At 43.2% G+C, this 21,071-nt stretch overlaps 1 protein-coding gene across 2 annotated transcripts in view; it reads right to left on the bottom strand.

Moving 5' to 3' along the window:
* Positions 1-3,381: 3,381 nt before the first annotated feature.
* The window catches only part of rnf43 (ring finger protein 43), a 118,417-nt gene continuing 100,727 nt past the window's right edge, over positions 3,382-21,071 (bottom strand). For both annotated transcript variants that reach the window (XM_085288376.1, XM_085288375.1), the window contains 7 exons: positions 9,228-9,302; positions 8,966-9,097; positions 8,711-8,812; positions 8,455-8,625; positions 8,258-8,360; positions 6,202-7,704; positions 3,382-6,080 (listed from right to left, as the gene is read on the bottom strand). In XM_085288376.1, the coding sequence (XP_085144502.1) occupies positions 6,055-6,080; positions 6,202-7,704; positions 8,258-8,360; positions 8,455-8,625; positions 8,711-8,812; positions 8,966-9,097; positions 9,228-9,302 (2,112 nt within the window). In that variant the 3' untranslated portion in view covers positions 3,382-6,054. The remainder of the gene's footprint in view (positions 6,081-6,201; positions 7,705-8,257; positions 8,361-8,454; positions 8,626-8,710; positions 8,813-8,965; positions 9,098-9,227; positions 9,303-21,071) is intronic.

Genomic DNA, 21,071 nt, shown 5'->3' with positions numbered 1-21,071 from the left:
TGGCCTCTGACAGTGGACTCCTCTCTGTGCTTGTCCTGCTAGACCTTAGTGCAGTGTTCGATACTGTTGACCATAATATCCTATTAGAGCGATTAGAACATGCTGTAGGTATTGTAGGTACTGTGCTGCAGTGGTTTGTATCATATCTATCTAATAGACTCCAATTTGTGCATGTAAATGGAGAGTCCTCTTCACCCACTAAGGTCAAATATGGTGTTCCACAGGGATCAGTGCTAGGACCAATTCTGTTTACATTATACATGCTTCCCTTAGGCAGCATCATTAGAAGACATAGTATTTTTACATTTTCACTGCTATGCTGATGACACCCACCTCTATCTGTCCATGAAGCCAGATAACACACACCAATTAGTTAAACTGCAGGAATGTCTTAAAGACATAAAGTCCTGGATGGCCGCTAACTTTCTGCTTCTTAATTCAGATAAAACTGAGGTTATTGTACTCGGCCCTGAAAAGCTTAGAAATATGGTATTTAACCAGATTCTTACTCTGGATGGCATTACCTTGGCCTCCAGTAACGCTGTGAAGAACCTTGGAGTCATTTTTGACCAAGACATGTACTTTAATGCTCATATTAAACAAATATGTAAGACTGCTTTCTCCCATTTGCGCAACATCTCTAAAATTAGAAATATCCTGTCTCAGAGTGATGCTGAAAAACTAGTTCATGCATTTATTACTTCCAGGCTGGACTACTGTAATTCATTATTATCAGGATGTCCTAAAAACTCGCTGAAAAGCCTTCAGCTAATCCAAAATGCTGCAGCAAGAGTACTGACAGGGACTAGAAAGAGAGAGCATATTTCTCCTGTACTGGCTTCTCTTTATTGGCTTCCTGTTAAATCCAGAATTGAATTCAAAATCCTGCTCCTCACATACAAGGTCTTAAATAATCAGGCCCCATCTTATCTTAATGACCTTGTAGTACCATATCACCCTATTAGAGCACTTCGCTCTCGCTCTGCAGGTCTACTTGTTGTTCCTAGAGTATTTAAAAGTAGAATGGGAGGGAGAGCCTTCAGTTTTCAGGCCCCTCTTCTGTGGAACCAGCTTCCAGTTTGGATTCGGGAGACGGACACTATCTCTACTTTTAAGATTAGGCTTAAAACTTTCATTTTTGCTAAAGCATATAGTTAGGGCTGGACCAGGTGACCCTGAATCCTCCCTTAGTTGTGCTGCAATAAACGTAGGCTGCCGGGGGATTCCCATGACGCATTGAGTTTTTCCTTTCCGGTCACCTTTCTCACTCACTATGTGTTAATAGACCTCTCTGCATTGAATCATACCTGTTATTAATCTCTGTCTCTCTTCCACAGCATGTCTTTATCCTGTCTTCCTTCTCTCACCCCAACCGGTCGCAGCAGATGGCCACCCCTCCCTGAGCCTGGTTCTGCCGGAGGTTTCTTCCTGTTAAAAGGGAGTTTTTCCTTCCCACTGTCGCCAAAGTGCTTGCTCATAGGGGGTCATATGATTGTTGGGTTTTTCTCTGTATCTATTATTGTACGATCTACAGTGCAATATAAAGCGCCTTGAGGCGACTGTTGTTGTGATTTGGCACTATATAAATAAAATTGAATATTTTGATAGGAAAAATGGGAAACTATTGTAGTGATTTGTTGAAACTTGCAAACATAAAAGGAAACACAGTTAATAAGGCAAAAACAGAGTTTGTACAAGTCTAAAACGCTTGAAAGTCAATAAGCAACTTTGTTCTTCAGCACAACCTGAACTCTCCTAGGGAAGCTTTCTTGTCATTTCTTGGCATAGTCTTCAGGAATAGTTGGAATGTCATTCATGCATCTTGAAGGACTCTGATTTGAACTAAAACATTTCAAATTTCATCACTCCATCAGACCTGTTGCCACTGATTTTCAGTACAGTTCTTTTTTAATTTAGCAGTTTACCTCAGCCTGTTTCTCTTTGTCATAAATGGCTTCTCAACAGCCACGCTTCCATGGAGATTTTTAATGATGAAGCAGTGAATAGCAGATGGATCAACTAAAGGCCCAGGTGTATCATGTTCTGTGTCAGGTCTTTTATTGGGTTCTCCCCCGATTTCTTAAGGACATGACTTTCAGATACCTCTTCCATCTGCTGTAGATTGCTAATTCTTATTTCATCCTCCACTTGCTCAGTTTCCTCAGTTTTTATAAGGTAAATCTACACAACAAGTTTTCAGCTAATATCTCTTTGGGAATCACCATGTTGGTGCAAAAGTACTATTTTATGTTTGCCAAACTGTGTTACCTTTGGCAGTTTTCATAAACTCAACTAAAGACATAAGAACAAATGATGTGTTTTTGCAACAGGCTCCTAATAAAGCTACTAAAATTACAGTTTGAAATGTGTGGATAAAACACTGGTTAATTTTTTGGATAAAGCGCCTTTTTAATAATTAAATGATTCATACTGTGAGTCAGTGAAAATAGTCATGTCCAATGGATGGACTGAAAATGCATTTAAAAGCAGCCAGGGTCCAAAAAAGCCAGAGTACTGGCTTAATGCATTGCTGTGTGCATCATATTTAAATTAATTTAAATTCAGTGTGAACATTTTTTTTAATCCCCTCCTGTTCAACTCCCCAAGCAACTCCAATTTGAAACCAAACTGAAACACATCTGGACACTATGGAGCATTATCTTGTAACTTAACACAAAAAAAACTGCCTAAACTGAGTGTCTGGTCAAATCTGATAAAAAGATTATTTAAAAGTTACTCACAAATAAAGTTTTAAATGCCTTTTCTCCTGGAAGTTACATCACTACCACCAACTTTGCTGCTGCAAAATATTTCCATGCATTTCTTCCATTACAACTTTTCTGAGTGAGACTGTAGCTAGCAGAAACACTGTGCGATCACTGCTGAGCCATTTCAAAATAAGTTAGCTTTTATGCTAACTGCGTTTCTGTAACCCTAGCTGGATGAAATGTATAGGTTTGTTAATGTTAGTTTTGGGGGCTTATTTTAACTTGGAAGGTAGGGTACCTTAAATGATAATAATACAGGCCAGGCATAAATATAAGCACTATATCATTTGTAAAAAAAAAAAAGAAAAAGAAAGAAGATAAATGATAAATATGATAAATAAATATCATATCGTATCATTTAGTGGTCATTAAAATGTGTTCAGAATTTGCCAAGTTCATGATGATTCATCCCATAAATCACAACACACTGCTCTCCCCTACCGAACCCCTTATAGGTTAACAATGAGAGTATCAGTATCAGCATCAGCAATACTGGCCCTGTATTTACTTGGTATCAGATCAAAATCAGTACCAAAATCTGGAGTATTGCACAGCAATATCAAGCAAAACAAGAATAAGAAAATAATGAATTGAGCAGTGAGGACTTATTTCAAAATAATTTATTTGCATATAATTGGAATGAAGACAGGTTGATACATCTGTGATGGCACCGGTCAGTTTCCATATAGGAACATTCAGTCTATACAGAAACCACTTTCAAACCTGGGCAAAATGGATAAATATATTAGTAAATAAATATATTAGTGACATGTCACTATATTGAAATGTTCTATTATATATAAAATACAACACTATTTCATTTTTGTTTTTGTTGTTCGCTTTTTTTATACACAAAGTATCCAAAATATACTGACATATCCCTTAAAGTTCTGGAGGGACTTTCTTTTTTTCCCACTCTATTAGAAAAGGCAGTTTCAGCTCATTATTCTTGCAAAACATTAAAAAAAAAAACATACAAACACATAAATGACACAAAGAGAAAGATCTTGAACAGGATGAAATCACACTAGATATTGTGTGGCATCACTTAATGCAATTTTTTTCCCATGTGCTGATGGTTCCGGGCTTACTTTCCATTAATACTATATAAAGTTTTATGTTGTTTTTTTTTCTTTTTCTATAAAATTTACTTGAGCCAAAGTGCTGCTTATCATTCAGTCATTTCCATCTCAGTCTCTGGGACCATTTGGACAGAAAAAGGAAACCCTGATGCTTTAGCTAAAGGACACTGAGTTGACACATTCAAAGTGAGGTATTGGTACGAGGGACCGCAGGCCAAAAATAAAAAAGCTTCCAAAAATAATTTCCACTTCTATTCTAGCATGTCCTCTCTTGTCAGTGGGAGCACACAGTGGGATCCAAAAGATGGGTGGGAGCAGAAAAAAAAAGAAAAGAAAAGAAAGGCACAACATATTAAGAGTTAACTGTGCTCAAGAAGTTGCCTCTTTGGTTAGACAGGTAAGAGCTTAGTGTGTTCCTGTTTACATGAATAAGGCACCGGTAAGAGTTTAGTAAGTGCTACTGGTTACATGGCCAATGTCCATGCTTTCTCTGCTCAGTCTGCAGTCTGACTGCAGGTAAAATCCTTTCACATTTTCGCTGAGCCTTGAGAGGAATTCCACTCTAAAACACAATTCCTACTGCTCTGATCTCAGATTTTCTAGTCTGGTACAACAAGAAGAAGCCTGTGGTTAATTAGAAAAGAAGCAGGTCATTGTTATTGATAGCGTCAGGCCAACTGTTATCTATCAGAGTGGCTAGAATAGGCTTTACATAAAAGATGGATGTGTGGCCATTACAAAAAGGTTTAAGGCACTTCCACATGGGCTATGCCCATTTTTAGATACAGCCTGTGGAGGATAGATGGGAAACCAAGGTAACAAAGGTTTAAAAGTTAATTCTATCAAGTGTTCAGCACAGCGTGGATGTCTTATGATTTGAGGTGGCACTTTCTTCATGATTGGCACAGATTGGCAACGCACATTTAAAATAACAAAAAAAAATTATTTTACCGCTTTGGGCATTTTATTTTGATTTTTCTCCAGTGTCTGATTGCTCCTGAGACATTACTCGGGATCTACACATTGGGAAAGCAAAAGAAGGACACTGGTGCTCCTTAAAGTGATGTTCAGGACTGCTAGGTGTATCTAGCATGGCTTTACTCCAGTTACACTGATACCTAGTTATTAAGGCATATTTCTACAGCTTTAGGTGCTGGAAGACAAGTGGAGAGTATGAGCTCTGTGGAGGACGCTACAACATTGTGATGAGTTTAAAGCAGCAGATGACCGTCCTTCTGCTGAGGCCTGTTCACTGTGCACAGATCAGGGGGTTTAACAGCACTGAGGTCAAACGTGATGTAACCACTGGCAAAAGAAATGACAATACCAAGACGATAGCTTGTAATGACGATAACATAATTCAGTCAAATCTATTCATTTTGACAGATGAAATAAAAAGAAGAAAAAATACAGCTGCCATATTTGTAATAGTGAAAACAAAAGGCCCATGCAAAGCTCAGCAACCTCAGTGAATGCTCATTTGCTTGAGGGGCTGAGCATCAACCTTTCCTCTCTGTTTGGACAGGTCAGACTGCAGAGAGATTTTGTTGAGTTTGTGGGAGCTACATGGTCGTGACATAAAAAGGAAAAATAAAATCACTACAGCAGTACCTTTAAGGACCTCGTGTTTGAGGCGTGTTAAGAAATCTGAGCTGAGGTAGGCTGGAGAGAAAAGCATCTCTCAAGCTGAGACTGGACTCAGCAAAGGAAGACGAAGAAGTGAAAATGAAGTACCTCTAAGATAAATCAAGTTATTATGTGAGAGAAGAGAGTTTGGGACACGCTGCAGAGACAGAGTCTCACTTCACGAGGGCTCAACACCTTCAGCAAGGACCATTCGATAGCTGTCACCAAGGAGCATGGGAACTTGTGATAGCATGGGCGTTCTTCCTACGAGGTGATAAGGAGTAAATGCACAGAAGAAGGGCGTTTCCTCTCTGCTATATGAACTTGTTTTCCTCATCTTCACATATTCCTTTTAGTATATTTTGCTATTAAATATCATCGAGGGTTGAGAATGACTCTAAAATTTCACTTAATTGCACTTTTAATAGTGACGATCGTTTGATTGTTTGAGCTTGGGGGATCATCTGTGTGAAGGCACTGCTGGTGGAAAGACATCTGTGGAAGACACGAGAGCCAATGAGAGGCTTGTCCAGTCTGGCTCCTGTGTAGCAGTGTGATAATGGGGATGCAATACGTTCTCACACTCCAGACTCCTCTTCTGATCCTGTGGACACACACAAAAAAGCTCTAGTTCATTCTATGATGATAAACACAGTAAACAAAGAGGCTTTAGTTTGAGACCACACAGCTAGCAATGGCATTTATGACAAAGAAGTGACACCCACCCTGATTGTGTTGTAATGATTGGCAGTATAAACAAATGTCTGTGTTGCACTCAGCAGCAGGCCCCTGATGGAACCTACAGGGTGGCCTGTCCATAGAGGTCCCAGGCCCCAGGAGCTGAGGCTCTGAGTGGGCCTGCTGCACCCGTTTTTGCCACACAACATGGGCCCCAGCACAGCAAGGCCAGTCCTCCATCCCACCAGAGTCCAGAATGAGGGGCACAGGGAGCAAGGTGGGGTGCAGCTCAGGAGGAGAGCAGCAGAAGCCCGGGCCCTGACCATAGTGGATGTGGATGCTGCGGTCATCCTGCAGCTCCATATTCTGATGGAAGCGAACAGAGGGTCCTTCAAGCACACATCCTCCCACTCTCCCGAGAGGAGCAGGAGGGTGTCCGTGTCCCTGGTGGCAGCAGTGGGGCTGGAGTTGTAAGGAGATTGGGGACATAAGCACAGGAGGTCCTGCGGCACTGCCGGCGTCGTGGTCTGGACACTCAGGCCCTGCGCTAGGCCGATCAGTGGAGTTTGCTTTGGGGCAGTGGCAGGGGCTGTGCTTAGGAGGGGACACGGTTGAGTCTTTGTCCAGGACAGGAACAGCAGGTGCAGCTGTGGCAGTGGCGGCCACCTGCTCCTCATCTGAACCTCTGCTCGCACCCTGGCTGTGCTCCCCCTCCTCATAGTGGTGGTGTCTGTGACGGTGGTAGTGGATGTGGCTGAATACAGTCTGTGGCTGTTCTTCAGGGCAGCCTGCTTTGTTCACCACAGAATCCAGGGACCTGGGCCGGGCCTGGGCACCAACCTCCAGGCTGTTCCTGCGGGGCGCATGTCCGGGACCTGGTCCACAATAAACAAACGGGTCATAGTCACTGCTCAGAGAGCTACGGAAGGTGGACCAGCTGCCATAAACTCCCTGCAGGGACACATCAGTACAGTTGAGAACTGAGTCACTGGATGAGCCGTGGCACGGCCCTGAGCTGGAGTCGCTCGCTGGTCCGTCAGCTAAGTATCCGCTGCGCTCCGTACGGTAGCTGCCACCCGAGCAGCTTCCCTCGTCCTGCCGGCTGTGGGCAGGTGCCCCACGGGTCTGTGGCGTGACCGTGTGGTGCAGTCTTGAGCTGGATGCGCTGCGCTGGCCTGGGCAGGATGAGCGGTAATTATAGCAGGACCGGCGGGGGGTGTAGTGGTGGGTGGAGGTCCTACAGTTACCGCCAATCCTGTGGGGCCTCCCAGGAACCTCCGTGGGAAGGTGGTACCCACAGGCTGAGCCCAACGGCCTGCTGGTGAGGAAACGTACAGTCTGAGTCTCCATGGGAGAGGAGCCACTATAGTGGCCCAGATTGGGATAAGGTCCAGAGGGTCCACGAGGATAGTGGGGCCTCATAGAGAAGGGGATAGCATGCTGGGGGTAGGGATGGTTGTGGGGACTGCTGTAAGGCTGAGGATGTAAGAAGCTCTGGCTTTGCTCTGTGTTCTGCTGGAGTCTGTTCCTCTGGGACTGCCGCTCCGGCCCTGTGAACCAAAGCAGAAGGTAAAATAAAGCAATTACTGGCAAATACAGCACTTATTAAGAAGAATGTTACATTTATGATATGCAAAAAATATTTTTAAAAAAAATCGGGCTTTAGATTTAAGATCTGGATCACAAAATTCCACCATCAGGCCAGGCTCTTTCTGTGTAGTTTGCATGTTCTCCCTGTGTTTGTGTGGGTTCCCTCCGGGTACGCTGGCTTCCTCCCACAGTCCAAAGACATGCAGTTAGTGGGGTTAGGTTAAGTGGTAACTCTAAATTGCCTATAGGTGTGAATGTGAGTGCAAATGGTTGTCTGTCTCTATGTGTTAGACTGGTGAACTGTCCGGGGTGTACCCTGCCTCTCGCCTTAAGAGAGCTGGGATAGGCTCCAGACCCCCGTGACCCTGACAAGAATAAGCGGAAGAGAATGGATGGATGGATGGATGCTTTAGAGTGGTCAGTTAAACTTTGTTTGTCTTGTAAAGTCAAAGAAAACCATCAGTTTCTGCAGCAGCTTCACCAAAAAACAACTAGAAATCTGCTCGTCCTCACCCATGATGTTGTGCATGCAGAGCGGGCAGGTGCGGTGCTGCAGCAGCCACGGGTCAACACAGTCTTTATGGAACTCATGAGCACAGGAAATGATCCTCAGAAGCTGGGACGAAAAGGAGGTGGTTCTTAGAATGTCCAACTGAAAAGCGATGCTTAAATCTACAGCTGCAATGTGCACCCTCACCCTCTCCTCTTACCTGCCCGTCCTGGAACTCTTCCAGGCAGATGGCACAGACGGGGCTCGAGTTGGAGCTGCTGGCCGAACCCCAGGCTGCACGGTGGCGCTGCGAGCCCGAGCAGCCCTGAGAGCTGTAGATTTTGATCTCCAGTTGACTAATAGCCCGCATGGTCTGCTGATGGACGGAGTCCTGCATGCACAAGAGGAGGAGCGTTAGGTAAACCTTTGAATCCATTTTAGTGGGCTTTCCTACCAACACTGCTGCTGTCACTCACCAAAGTTCTGTTGGACTTGCACTTGTAGCGGAAAGCAAAGATCAGGATGATGGTGAGAATAGCCAGGACAATGGTGAGCAGGATGCCAACATCATAATGTGGCTGAAAAGGGAAAAGAAGATTGCACTATACACTCGCTAGGTTCATATTAAAAAGACATAAATAGATAAAAAGTTGCCTCTTAACTAAGACAATTGAAATTTTTAGATTTACACAGCTTTGCAGAAAGCATCCGGCTTGTTCCAGCATGCTTACCCATTTTGGCTCCATCTTGATCTCAATGACAACTTTGGCTTCCTCGTTCTTGTTGACCAAATCCATCAGCTCCTTAGCATTATTATCCTCCACCAGCACAACTGGACGGGGAAGGGAGTCTACTTCTTGCAGCTGTGTGTGTGTTACAAAAATATGATAGTAAACAAAGCAGGAGGAGACAGAAACATCATACTGAATGTGAAACTTCAGCATGCTTTTTCCTTATTGGCAACTCTAGCTTTAGCAGGGTCTGAACACTCACCTCAGCAGCAGCACTGGCATCGTTTCTGATATCAAAGATCACCGCTTGGGCTCCTTTATCCAGTGCCATGCGAGCCTGAAGGGGACAGAACAGGGAGACAGCAGTGTGTCAGTGTGAGTTCTTCAGAGGCCATATATACAGCGGACTGTCAGTGTCTTAAACCATCACTGGGTGGCAGTCATGTCATGAGACTCAGGCCTCATAGACAAAGTGAGCTCTAGCTGACTCCAGAAGCCAAACACAGACTACAAGTGTGTTAATGGTGAACATGAAGGCATTATTTTGTCTGACTGCCAGCTAAAGTGTAGCTATAGTGCAATCTGTCTGTGCCATGATTATTAGAAATTGTATTAGAAAGTACTACAAAGCAGGTTTGGAGTACTTTGGCAGGTGTATATATTGCTGATTGTCTACAGATTGATTACCCAAAAAACAAAGAAACAAACAAACCAAAAACAAAAAAGAGCTTCCTATGCCCTAGAACAAGTGTTGTCGAATCTGTGGCTCGCTGTTAACTTAGTCATTTAATATTGCTAGTAACATATCTTTTAAAACTATAGTCCTCACCCTTAACTGATGGCAGATAGCTGCCCCTCCCTGAGCCTGGTTCTGCTGAAGGTCTCTTCCCGTTAAAAGGGAGTTTTTTCTTCCTACTGTCACCAAGTGCTTGCCAAGTACTGTTGGGGGTTTCTCTTTATTATTGTAGAATCAGTCAAGAAAATTGCAGTCGGTGAAACTGCTCACGTGAGTACTATACTACCCGAGCTACTGACCAGGTTCTAAGTCCTCAGAGCTGGGTTTGCCTTATATCGTCCTGTGCATGTCAGGCCTGCTCTCTGAGCCTACATTTCTATACCCCTCTAAATTTTGCCTTTTTAATCTAATTGCTCCACTACAAAAGCCCAGAATTGCTTTCTGCACCATCGCCAAATAGCAGCTGTCTCATCACATGTTCTTAAGTGTTTGGCATCTGCCAATGCTTAATAAGGACAAGACATGAGTTTAAACACCTAATGACACGGGCTAGCCTTCAACAGTGATTCCCAGCTTACTGCCCCCGGCCCAGAGCAGGAAGGAGCACGCACACTGACACACAAAACATTAACAAAAGAAATTCAAGTGGAAAAACACGACTCACTTGATTTATTAATTAAGTTAAGTGAGAAATAGGTCAAGTAGCTTGTAGCTCTGGTGCTACAATTTTTGAACAGTAATTTTAGTACATGCATCAGCCTTAAATGTAGTGTGGTCACACAGAAGGAGGGGAAAAAAGAAAGAAAGAAAAAAAAGCTGGACTCTTGACATGTGGGAATTTGCTTCACCTGGGCTTCAAACGTTCCCTACACCGCTATGAGCGTTTATATCCTCTAATCGTGGTGATAAATGCAGGGACGACTACTCTTGTGGTCCAACACACACACACACACACACGCACACACACACGCACACACACTTCAGACTAACTATGGCCAGTTAGGGAATATATCATAATATGCTCTACAAATGACTGCTGCTGTGGTCTTATTATATCTCAGTATTAGTAGTGGTGTTACCACAGTGTGGTCGCGAAACCACAAGCTGCTGCTGAGCTACAGATCCGGAAGCGGGCCGAGAGGGATCTCGTTACATGATTAATATGAGATATATTTAAACTTTATTGGCGCAGTGAAATGAAAACACTTGTCTGCTTCTAATGAGACAGTTGAGAGGACTAGCAATGCAAGTGTTTCAACATCTCCACGTTCGTTATGATCGGAACTGAAACAGACATGGCTGCAGTTAGGTAAACACCCATCCTCAAGAAGTGCAACTTGGCACATGTGATTACACACCATTTGGCATGTGAGCTGTAACAATTGCAGCAACGACTGTGGTTTGCAGAGTTAAACAGCGGGGATGTCACCGGGGAAAAAACTAACAAACAACAGACCGCACAATAGTCTGCTTCCACTTCTAATGATGACGGATTGTTGGAGAAGGGTGTGAGTGAAGCTTTTGGTGCGTCTTATTGAGAGTAATTACTTCAGATGAGATGCCGCTGAGGAGTGGCAGCAGGTAATGTGGGCCTTCCTGTCACAAACACAAACACACCCGAGGGCGAGTAGCCAGAGAGAGGCACTGTGAGGTCATGAAGGTAAGCTTTCAACCCTAGCGACCTAGAACTAAAGAGGCAAATGTAATCTGGTTACTGAGCCCGTTCTGCAGGCTCTTTATTCACAGCACATATCTCCACAGCATGAAAAGCACAGGTTTATAACTTGAACGCTTATGTGATGTTTTTATATGTAAACCTTAATGAAGTGAAGCAGCACTGTAAAAGGAGAGTGGATCAAAATTTCTCCACGAGGATGTGAGAGACTGATTAAATCATACAGAAAATCATTTCAAATAACTTCAAGCTGCTACAGGAGGCTCCATAAGCTTTACGCTAGTTTTCTACACAATGCTTCTGCATTTTTGCTGGGGGTTTTGTTAAAATAGTGGAATCCACTGGGATTAGATCTAAATAATTTTAGAAACTGGTGAGGACCAGATGATTTTTTACTATGTCTGTAGTATTGATTAGTGGTCTGTAGTGTCAGTGATTTAACAGTCTAATTTAAAGAGTAAAGCTTCAGATTACACTGTGCCGCTTGCAACACAAGCATTCCAAATGCACAGCATAATTGTTTTTGTGCTCACATTATGTATAGAATAAAAAATGTACTTTAAATTCCTTCCAAATATTGGTATCCAGTACTTTATACCACAATCCCTTTAATAAGGGATTAAACAATATATGTGGCAGCTCCCCACAAAACTGAACTGGAGAAGCTGATAAGAAAAAGAAAGTGTATGTAATCAGGCACCAATACCTTGGTCTACCATTCATGTCGATATTGGCCTTGCTGGCATCAGCAAATAAGGTGACATTTACAGATGTCAGATTGATCTGTTTCATCACATCAGTTTGTCCTAAAAATAATTTTTTAACACTTCTAATAATATTAGGCCAGACTTTCCCAACAATGTATCCCTACTCCTAATAAATTGTAGTCTGGTTTTCCGACACTGTCTGAAAACACAATATACATAGCTGCAAATAAATACATGCTTTAATGCTGCAATCATACAACATGAGGTGGGCTTCAAGTTGCAGAAGAGAGGAGCTAACAGGAAAAAGTGACTCACACAAACAAACCAATCCAAAATCTGCGCATGTCCCGCTTTACTATGAGCGGCACGTATCTAACCTCCATATTAACTGCAGCTCATTGTGTGTAAACATCAGCTGGAGCCAGTCATCTTCTCTCTCCAGCAGTGGGTGGCCTGCTGTTTTTGTTTACATCCCAGACGAAGTGCACTGTCTGCAAGCCAGGCCTGGCATCACAGTGTGTTTTCAACGGAGCAGACACAAACTATGCTCTTCTGATGTCCTCAGCTCCGCGCTGAGGATTTTTCTGTCGCCTGACACGATCTCTTTGCTTGTAAACGTCTCAGTGTTTGTGCTGGGTGTAATGCGAGGCCCATCCAGCAGCCAAACTCCATTCATCTGCAGCCATGTGTCAGTGTAATGGAGAGAAAATGAAGAGGGGAATGTTGAGACACACAGATTCAGTCTCGTCTGTAAAGGAACATCTGCTGTATTAGTCGAATGTCTTTGATTAAACTCAGAGTTTTGAACTCTATAACATTTGACTTTTGGATTCAGAGTTTTTTTTTTAAAAAGTTATTCAGGTTTTATAAACCTGCTGATGTTGAAATTTATTCGCCGTTTAAATCCAACTTTATGACTTGTCCATAGGTCTAACATCCCAGCATGGCTTTCCACAGCGTCCAGCACATGAGTAAATTACACCCCGCAATAAGGAGTGAAAGTGAAAGGGCTAAAAGAAGAAAGAAAAAACCCCCCCGAGATAAACCAGGAAGGAGGCGAGCTGTGGTGCTGCTGCATTAAAGTATCTAATGACAGAGTACAGCGCTCTGGGCCTACAGGTCTGAGGCCGACTCTCTGCTCTGTCATTTCTCCTGAGCGGCCCGGCACGCTGGAACCATTACTGAGGCACCAGGACACGCCGCACGGCTAAATGAGGAGCAGACGGAGGCGGGGGCTGGTGATGATAGAAGGGGCGAAACTGCATGAAAAACAGGTGCAGTCTGCGGTGGGATTATTATAGGTGCAGTGTTCAAATCGACATCTGATTTGGGATAGTCTTCAAAACCTTTAATAGGTCTAAAGAGTTTTGTTATTTTATGTCACATGGATGGTGTGACAGTGGATTTTCCTACCAAGCATGGCATAATGTGCAAAATAATGAGGCCATTTTTTGTGTGTGTTCCTGGCTCTGTGTGATGTCATTGAGAGCTGACTATTTGCAGGTACAAAGCTAGAAGCCAAGAATAAAAATATGGAGCTGGAAAAGACCACAACAGTAAAGTGTAAAATACCTGTAAAGTACCTGAGGAGAATTCTAAATTGTAAAAAATAGGCTGTATTTTTCCCTCCTGTGCTAATAACAAAGCTCTGTAGGCAGCCACGTGGCAGGCAGGCAGATGATTCTTTAACTTATTTAGCAGCTGAAATACTTTCCCCATGTTTGGACCCATTTAAATCTACATTGGCTACATTGGCTTGGCTCAGTCGATAAAACAGAGGCCTGTTCTGAATAACAGCACTGTAGAAAAGCACGCTTTACCTGTGACCGAATTACGAGCACAAAATGAAATATCGGATAAACTTTCATTTCGGATATAAGCACTGAGTTCAGTTTACATAGTGCACGTTAAAAAGACGACACGGACTACGTGACTGTGGGCATGTGGACGATCTCAGTATCTGTGTTTTCATCATTTTAACCTGATAAAAATCCAACTGGGGTTGGTACTTCAATCAAACTGTGTGGCAAAAACATCTATGAATGAAGATTCTAGCAAAAAATAAGAACAATGTGGGCGCTCGCTCCGCTTGTTTCAAGTCCATTTATCCAAACTCCCACCGCATTCTTAAGCGACTGCATTGCTGTGACTTCTTTTGTGTAAACTACATCAAATTGAACCAGAACTACACAGCCTTTGCTATAAACACTGTTTAGCTATAACTCTGGAGCTGTGTATTTAAGTCTAATTGTGTGTGAATAACATGTCTGTGTGTGAGTGAGCTGATTGCTGGGTGCTCGCTACTGACTGAACCAGCAGTGGAGTCAGTCAGAGGAGGGAAGGGTGTGGCTCTGCTGGGTATCCATTACTCACACCGGCACTTTGATGTGGGGTGGGGGGGCTACTGTATGGAGGGAAGGGGGGAGGGGGGCATGCATGTCAGGGCAGGTGAGTGGATTCTGTGTTCTCAAGAAAAGTATTAAGCCTGAGGGGGTGGGCCTGAATCACACACACTCCTCCTCCTGCCTCTCATTCATCGTGCCACACACACACACAGAGACATTAAATCCAGAACCAGGGCTTGGCCACCTTTCTCATGCGGAGGAGAGAGGCTGGAAAAAGTTATGAACCTGATCTGCCTGTTTTGAGGTGGGAGCAGTCATTTTGAGAGCTCTCAGCATTGAGGGTCAGGCTGGGCCTCCCTCCCTTGTTAGCAGTCGCCCGAGCTGCAACTACTCCACACATTTGAAATGCAAAGCACAAGGTGACAGAGGAGGACAAGTGTCATCTGATACGCTATCGCTTGTTAAACACATCGTGCAGACATCAAAGGAAATAAGCAGCCCAAAGCCCGTGGTGGGGGCGGGGGCAAGCGAGAGTAATGCAGTGATGATGGAGCCGCGAGGCCTGACTCCACTATGTGCCCTCACTGATTGCTCCTTAAAGTCAACAAGTCTAGTTGGGGGTTAACAGTGTGCTAGAGTATCAAGAAGTAGAAAAGCCAGCCAGTATAAGCTGTGCTGCTCCAGAAGAATAGTTCTAGGCTGATACTCACATATCCGTACTCTAAATATAGAAGCAGAGCCAGGAGAGAGCAAGCATGGAAGATGAAAGCAGGGAGAAAGCAACAAGCATTTGTAATTAACACAGTCACATCAGTTATTCAGTTCCAGTGTTAAATGAAAAATATTTACCATGACAGAAACTTTGTTGTATACGTTGCTAACTACCTCCTGGTTCAACCATCAGATTTGAAGAAGAGAAACAAACATTTCTGATCTTCTAATTTGATCTGACTGAAGCAAGCGTAATCCCAGCACCTGACTAACCACTGGTAGGATCCCCAGCTTTTCAGGGTAAAACACACAGTTCATAATGTATATACATATACACATTTGAAATATGCAGTAAAAAAAGAAAGAAGTAATAAAAAACAAATCACACGTAACCTACATGGATTTCTACACTACCACTAGGGGACAGCAAAGATGAAATTTTGCTACATTACATGATAAGGGTGATTGCAAGGCTGCAGCTCATTCTATTAGATATTTTCTGTTCTTATTGGATTTATTATGATCCAGCATCACAGCAAAAAAAACAACCCAACTTTTTCTTATTGATTTGATGGGCAGCAATTAGCGACTTTTCCCCCCATTTGTGCTCCCATATTTTTTTTAAGGATCACATATTTTTCAAAATCTTGGTTTCACTGTGTAACAGCTGCCAAACTGCACATGCGGTAAATCTGCAAGCATGCAAAATATGCACATCAAGTTTTCTGCACATGCTGCTTTGCAACACTTTGTAAAATGAGCTAATGAAGTTGGACAGTACTGAACACTGGTTTGATTTTGATGCATAACATCAGCTGATGAACAGGAAAGATTAAAAAATCTTAAATCATCAGCTGAGTAACATTTTTTTTACATGCTTATATCCATACAAAACTGCATTCATAAATGTGGCCTCTGATTCATCTTAAAACATATGTCTGATCTCTGGTAATAGGCTGTGCTACTATATTTGACAGGTCACTATAATTAACTAAGGCAGCGCAAGCATATGAAAAATTAATTACAGCTGTAACTATCATGATATACAGCAGCACTTGACTGTAATAAGTATAATTAAGTAAACCAGATCGGTTAGCTGACGGAGGTGGAGAGATGTAAAGAGGAAGAGCGGACTCTTCTGATCTAGACCGGGGAACGCACAAACATACCAAACCCCACCTCTGATGCTTTCCTCTCGCTCTTCTCCAAACATCTAGGGGGGCCTTTTGTAAACCTCAACTGCGAAACCTACCACATGAGAAGCCCTCTGATGCCACAGAAGAGCCGCTATCTCCTTACTGTTTGCATTGCACTTAATCAGAGATTCATCTAGCTGTAATCCCCCTTTCAGTGGAAAAAAGACACTCTTTTTGCAGGCTCAATAGCGGTATGTTTATAAATTCCTTCCTATAGTACTGATGAGTGCAGAGGAGGTTGAAAAAAAGTCCTAGGTCATTTTTTAAAAAAGAACTTTGGTGTCTAGCTCTTACTGATGGCGGCAACACAGAGACTCGGGGGAAGCCAATTAGAGGGCCTTTCCCGGCCTTTTAAGAGGCAGATAATGTTCTTGTTTTCATAAAGCATCCTGTTATTTAATCAGGCCTGTAAGTGAGAGCCTGACACCCCTCCTACAGTGCAGAGCTGCCTCCCTCCCATCATTCCTGCCCTGAGCCCTCCATCTAATTCATCAGCTCTTGTAAGCCTCCAGGAATTCATTCTTGGAACAGGCTGTGCAATAAGCCGTGTCTTTCTGCAGAGCAAACACACACACACACACACACACACACACACACACACACACACACACACACACACACACACACACACACACACACACACACAAGCAGCACAGTGAGAACTGAACACACACACTGCTTGTAAATGACGTTAACATAGGTACAAATAAAAGCTGAAAAAAAGCACCTTTTTTTATTTTACTACAACAATACATGAATACCATATGACATTCTGTAGTGGTCAACTACTGTAAATCAATGCAAATCACATTTTAGTTATGATCCTCTGTGTTTGTTCACAAAAATGAGCTGTGCCTCCATTTCATTCTGATCAGCTACTCTGTTCACCTAGCCTCTGGAGGAAGAGTGGTAAAAAAAAAAAGAAGAAAAAAAAAAGACCTACTGAAAAGCAGATGTCACTTTTTATTGTGTTACATGCGAATCCCCCTTTGCTCTCCACATGGACTACTTGCCTACATGCAACCAAAGGGACACCGGAAAGCTTGTCCCCTGCCTACAGATTCTATGTGTTGATATCCAGACGTGTGACTGAAGTACAAAGACAAACATGGAAATCGTTTCGTTTTCAGGGATGACTTAAACCCAAACGAACAAAGTCAATTCCTCTAACATGTCATCAGCAATATGTGCTAAAGACTATAACCCCCCCCATCAAAAACACTCAATGTCAATATTATATTGTTGTGTTTATCATTCCTATAATACATAACATATGATACATGCATATATTTAGCCGACCCTCATTTCTTTATGTTTTGCTTCTAAGCAGCCCAACCTTTTACAGTGCTCATTTTTGTTCGTTTGTTAAGCCACTTAAAACTGACTTATGAATCATTCAAATATAAAAAGGCTCCTAACTCAAGGGATGAACCAGTGTTATATATACACATAAAAGATGACTTAACAGTGAACCAATTTTAAATGGTATCTTTTGCCAATTTATTACCAGCAGTCTGTTGGGGGAAAAAAATCATTGTTTGTTCACACTTCTTTAGTTGAATTCAGGAAAAATGTCAAAGAACACAGTTTGACAGACATAAAATTGTATTTTTGCACCAACAAGGTGATTCCAAAGGAGCTATTAGCCAAAGGAGCTATTAGATCCAGCTCAGGTGTGCACCTGAGCTGGATCTCAGGTGCACACCACCTGAGATCCAGCTGGTGTGCAGCTGGATCCAGGAATGCCAAATGCCATAAGAACTGGACAGAAAATCAGTGGCAACAGGTCTGATGGAGTGATGAATCCAAGTTGGTTGAAATTAAGAATATGTACAGATTAGGCCAGGAGAAAGGTACAACAGTGAGTTTCTACAGGTATTTGTAGGGGCCTCCCCCTACATCTGTCATAATTTGTGCTCCATTTCGGCCAGTGTTGTGAAATGCAGGTGAGATCAAAATGAAAGCAGATATGCAGGTTTTGCATTCTGCTGGTTCCCCAAGCTTCTTGAAGACTACTACAAGAAAGCTTGCCATTTCTTTAAATTATCCAAGCACAGTTAAAGATTTTTTTTTTTTTGGGGGGGGGGGGGGTTGTTGCACAGATGGGACATCACCACTGGTCAGTTGGATTTTGAGGGCCACAAAGGTCATGTTGGTTATCATCCCCTTGCAGGACTGCACGCAGAAGGCCCAAGTTAACGTCACACAAGCCAGAAAATTAAGGCTGCGAAGAAAAGGGACTTTTCCAGCAAACAAAAAAGCTGGCACTTAGATACCCACCAAACAGGTTTTAGCTTCTCTTCAAAATAAGTTACGAGGACTGTGATAAAACTATATATAAAAAATTTTTAAGTTGGTCCTCCATGAAAAAGCACTAAACGCTTACTGTATCAATAACAGCATGAACTTTTCATGTTTACTCACACCACAAACAAATGCATTTTGGTAAGGTTAGACAGCTCACATATAAAATGCCTGCGTGACTCAACTAGTACACTAGACCAGCGGTCCCCAACCTTTTTTGCGCCACGGACCAGTTTATGCCCGACAATATTTTCACGGACCGGCCTTTAAGGTGTCGCAGATAAATACAACAAAATAAAACTAGTACAGGTACCGAAAAAAAAGAAGATTTATTCATAACACACGTGAAAAGACCCAGGAAAACCGAGTTAACGATAAAAACAATAACAAAATAACGCTGAAAACCGATAAAAACCTTGAAAACCATACATTTCACACCTGAGCCTCAACTCTCGCGGCCCGGTACCAAACGACTCACGGACCGGTACCGGTCCGAGGCCCGGGGGTTGGGGACTGCTGCACTAGACAACTAGACACTCACTTTAAACCTGTGGGTTGAAATTTTTTTCCTAAATTTCTAGTCATCACTAGAGCAATGACACCTCGTTTGAGCCTTTCCAACCTGAGCCAGAGTTGAACTGGTTCACACTGCAGCAGAGAAAGAACTTGCTCTATCTCTCTGCCTGAAGTGTCAGACTCACAAGACCTGTTTGCCACTGTGGTCTAAACTCTGGGAGATGCTCAGTGCTCGCCTGCCTGGGGAAGTAGTTATTGGTAACAAAAACCTGTCTACTTTCCACTTCACTTTCAGAAGTAGGCTGCCCTTGCCCAAGCCTGCAGTGGGCCAAAAAAAAAAAAAAAAGGGGAACGAAAAAAAAAAAGACAAGGATGAAGAGAGAAAAAGGTATGGAAGGCAGAGAGAGAGAGAAAGAGAGAGAGTGAGCAGGGTGAAGGGACACGGAGACATTTCTGTTTTATGGGAATGTTTCACTTAATCTCATAAAGGCAGCGTAAAAACCTCCATCTGTTTGCTAAGCAGTTCAAAAGAGACTCCACATGCCTCCGCTTGCTGCTATATAAAAACAAAATTCTAATGCAGATCTTAAAGAGGGCCAACGGCTCAGCCTGCACAATGAGAGCTGGGATGTGCCAGACACGCCGATGGAGGATGGGATGGTGGAAAGAGAATTAGGTAGGTAAACAGGAGGGAATGTGAGCAGCAGAGAGGGACCGCACAAGAAAAAAAAAAGATTTGAAAGAGGAAAATCAAAAGCAACAAATTTTTCTGCCAGCAGCCCTGCTTCTGACGCGGCAGACATGACCTTGAAGCAGGCGCAGTCAGGGTCATCGAGGGTCGCCCTCTGGGCCTCGCCTGCCACTCCCCTAAATCAACCCATTCACCTCCTCTGCTCCCTTCTCTTCTCCCTCTTCATGTTTCACTCTGAGACTTACCATTCGCCTTTGTCATTAATAGAGGAATGCCCTGGCAAGAATGACATCTTTTGTCGTTTATTGGGGCTCCTTAGCAGGGATTCAAGGACAGCACCTTTATATTCACGGTCTTTGAAGATAAAAGCGGGCTTTCCCCTTCACAATAAAACCTTCTGCAGCAGACAGAAGAATCATCAATCTCCAAATAAATATAAACCACAATATACGATAATAAACGACTTCTTTGATCCATTCAAACAAGACGGACCAAAATGCAGCGTCTCTGTAGTCAGGTTTTCCTGCACATTGGTGCCTCTGCACACCTCCAGGCCTCCTCTCCCCATAGCGGGGGCAAGACCAGGCCCGAACGCATCTGCTAAGCTATTTTGACGAGCCACCCTTCTAAAAAACTCCAGGGTTCAAAACTGCTGGAAGATCAAAGGACTAATACTGCAGTAATAATAAGTTACTGCCCTATGAACACCTCATTCATCAGGGAGAGGCAGTGATATAGTACAGTTGTAACTGCAGGGCCATTAAGCACTCATCATCCTATTTGCCATCCTCATGTGGAAAAACCTCTTCAGTGAGGACGCAGGATGAACTCTTGCCTGCAACGCCAAAAATCTCAACTGATAAGGAACTACACACCATCTCCCACCTTCCCTTCTTAGCAGCCAACCGAAGGTGTCTCCCAAGTGGTTGGCATTTTAATAACAGAAATTTGGCACAGTGCAGCATTATCTGGGCTCTGTCATTCTGTGCAAGCATGACACAGCGTCCTATTTTGAGCACAGCATTTTTGTCACATCATGCGTGCCAGCAACAGCCCGATGAAACCCTGACCCTCACACCCTCCCACTGAAGTGACAAATGAGAGATGTGCTGCCCTAATATGAACGCTTTGAGACGCAAACGCTTTTCATTCCTTAAAATCGGGAGACATGTGAAAGGTAGGCGAATTTTGCCCTCAGGCAGCACATAAACAGCCTAGCGTGCAT

This window comes from Mchenga conophoros, linkage group LG10 (genome assembly GCF_057382185.1).
Source record: "Mchenga conophoros isolate Kocher_MC1m ecotype Shallow Benthic linkage group LG10, M_conophoros_male_GT1.1, whole genome shotgun sequence".
In the NCBI taxonomy this organism is placed as follows: domain Eukaryota; kingdom Metazoa; phylum Chordata; class Actinopteri; order Cichliformes; family Cichlidae; genus Mchenga; species Mchenga conophoros.
This window is presented reverse-complemented; position numbering and strand designations above follow the sequence as displayed.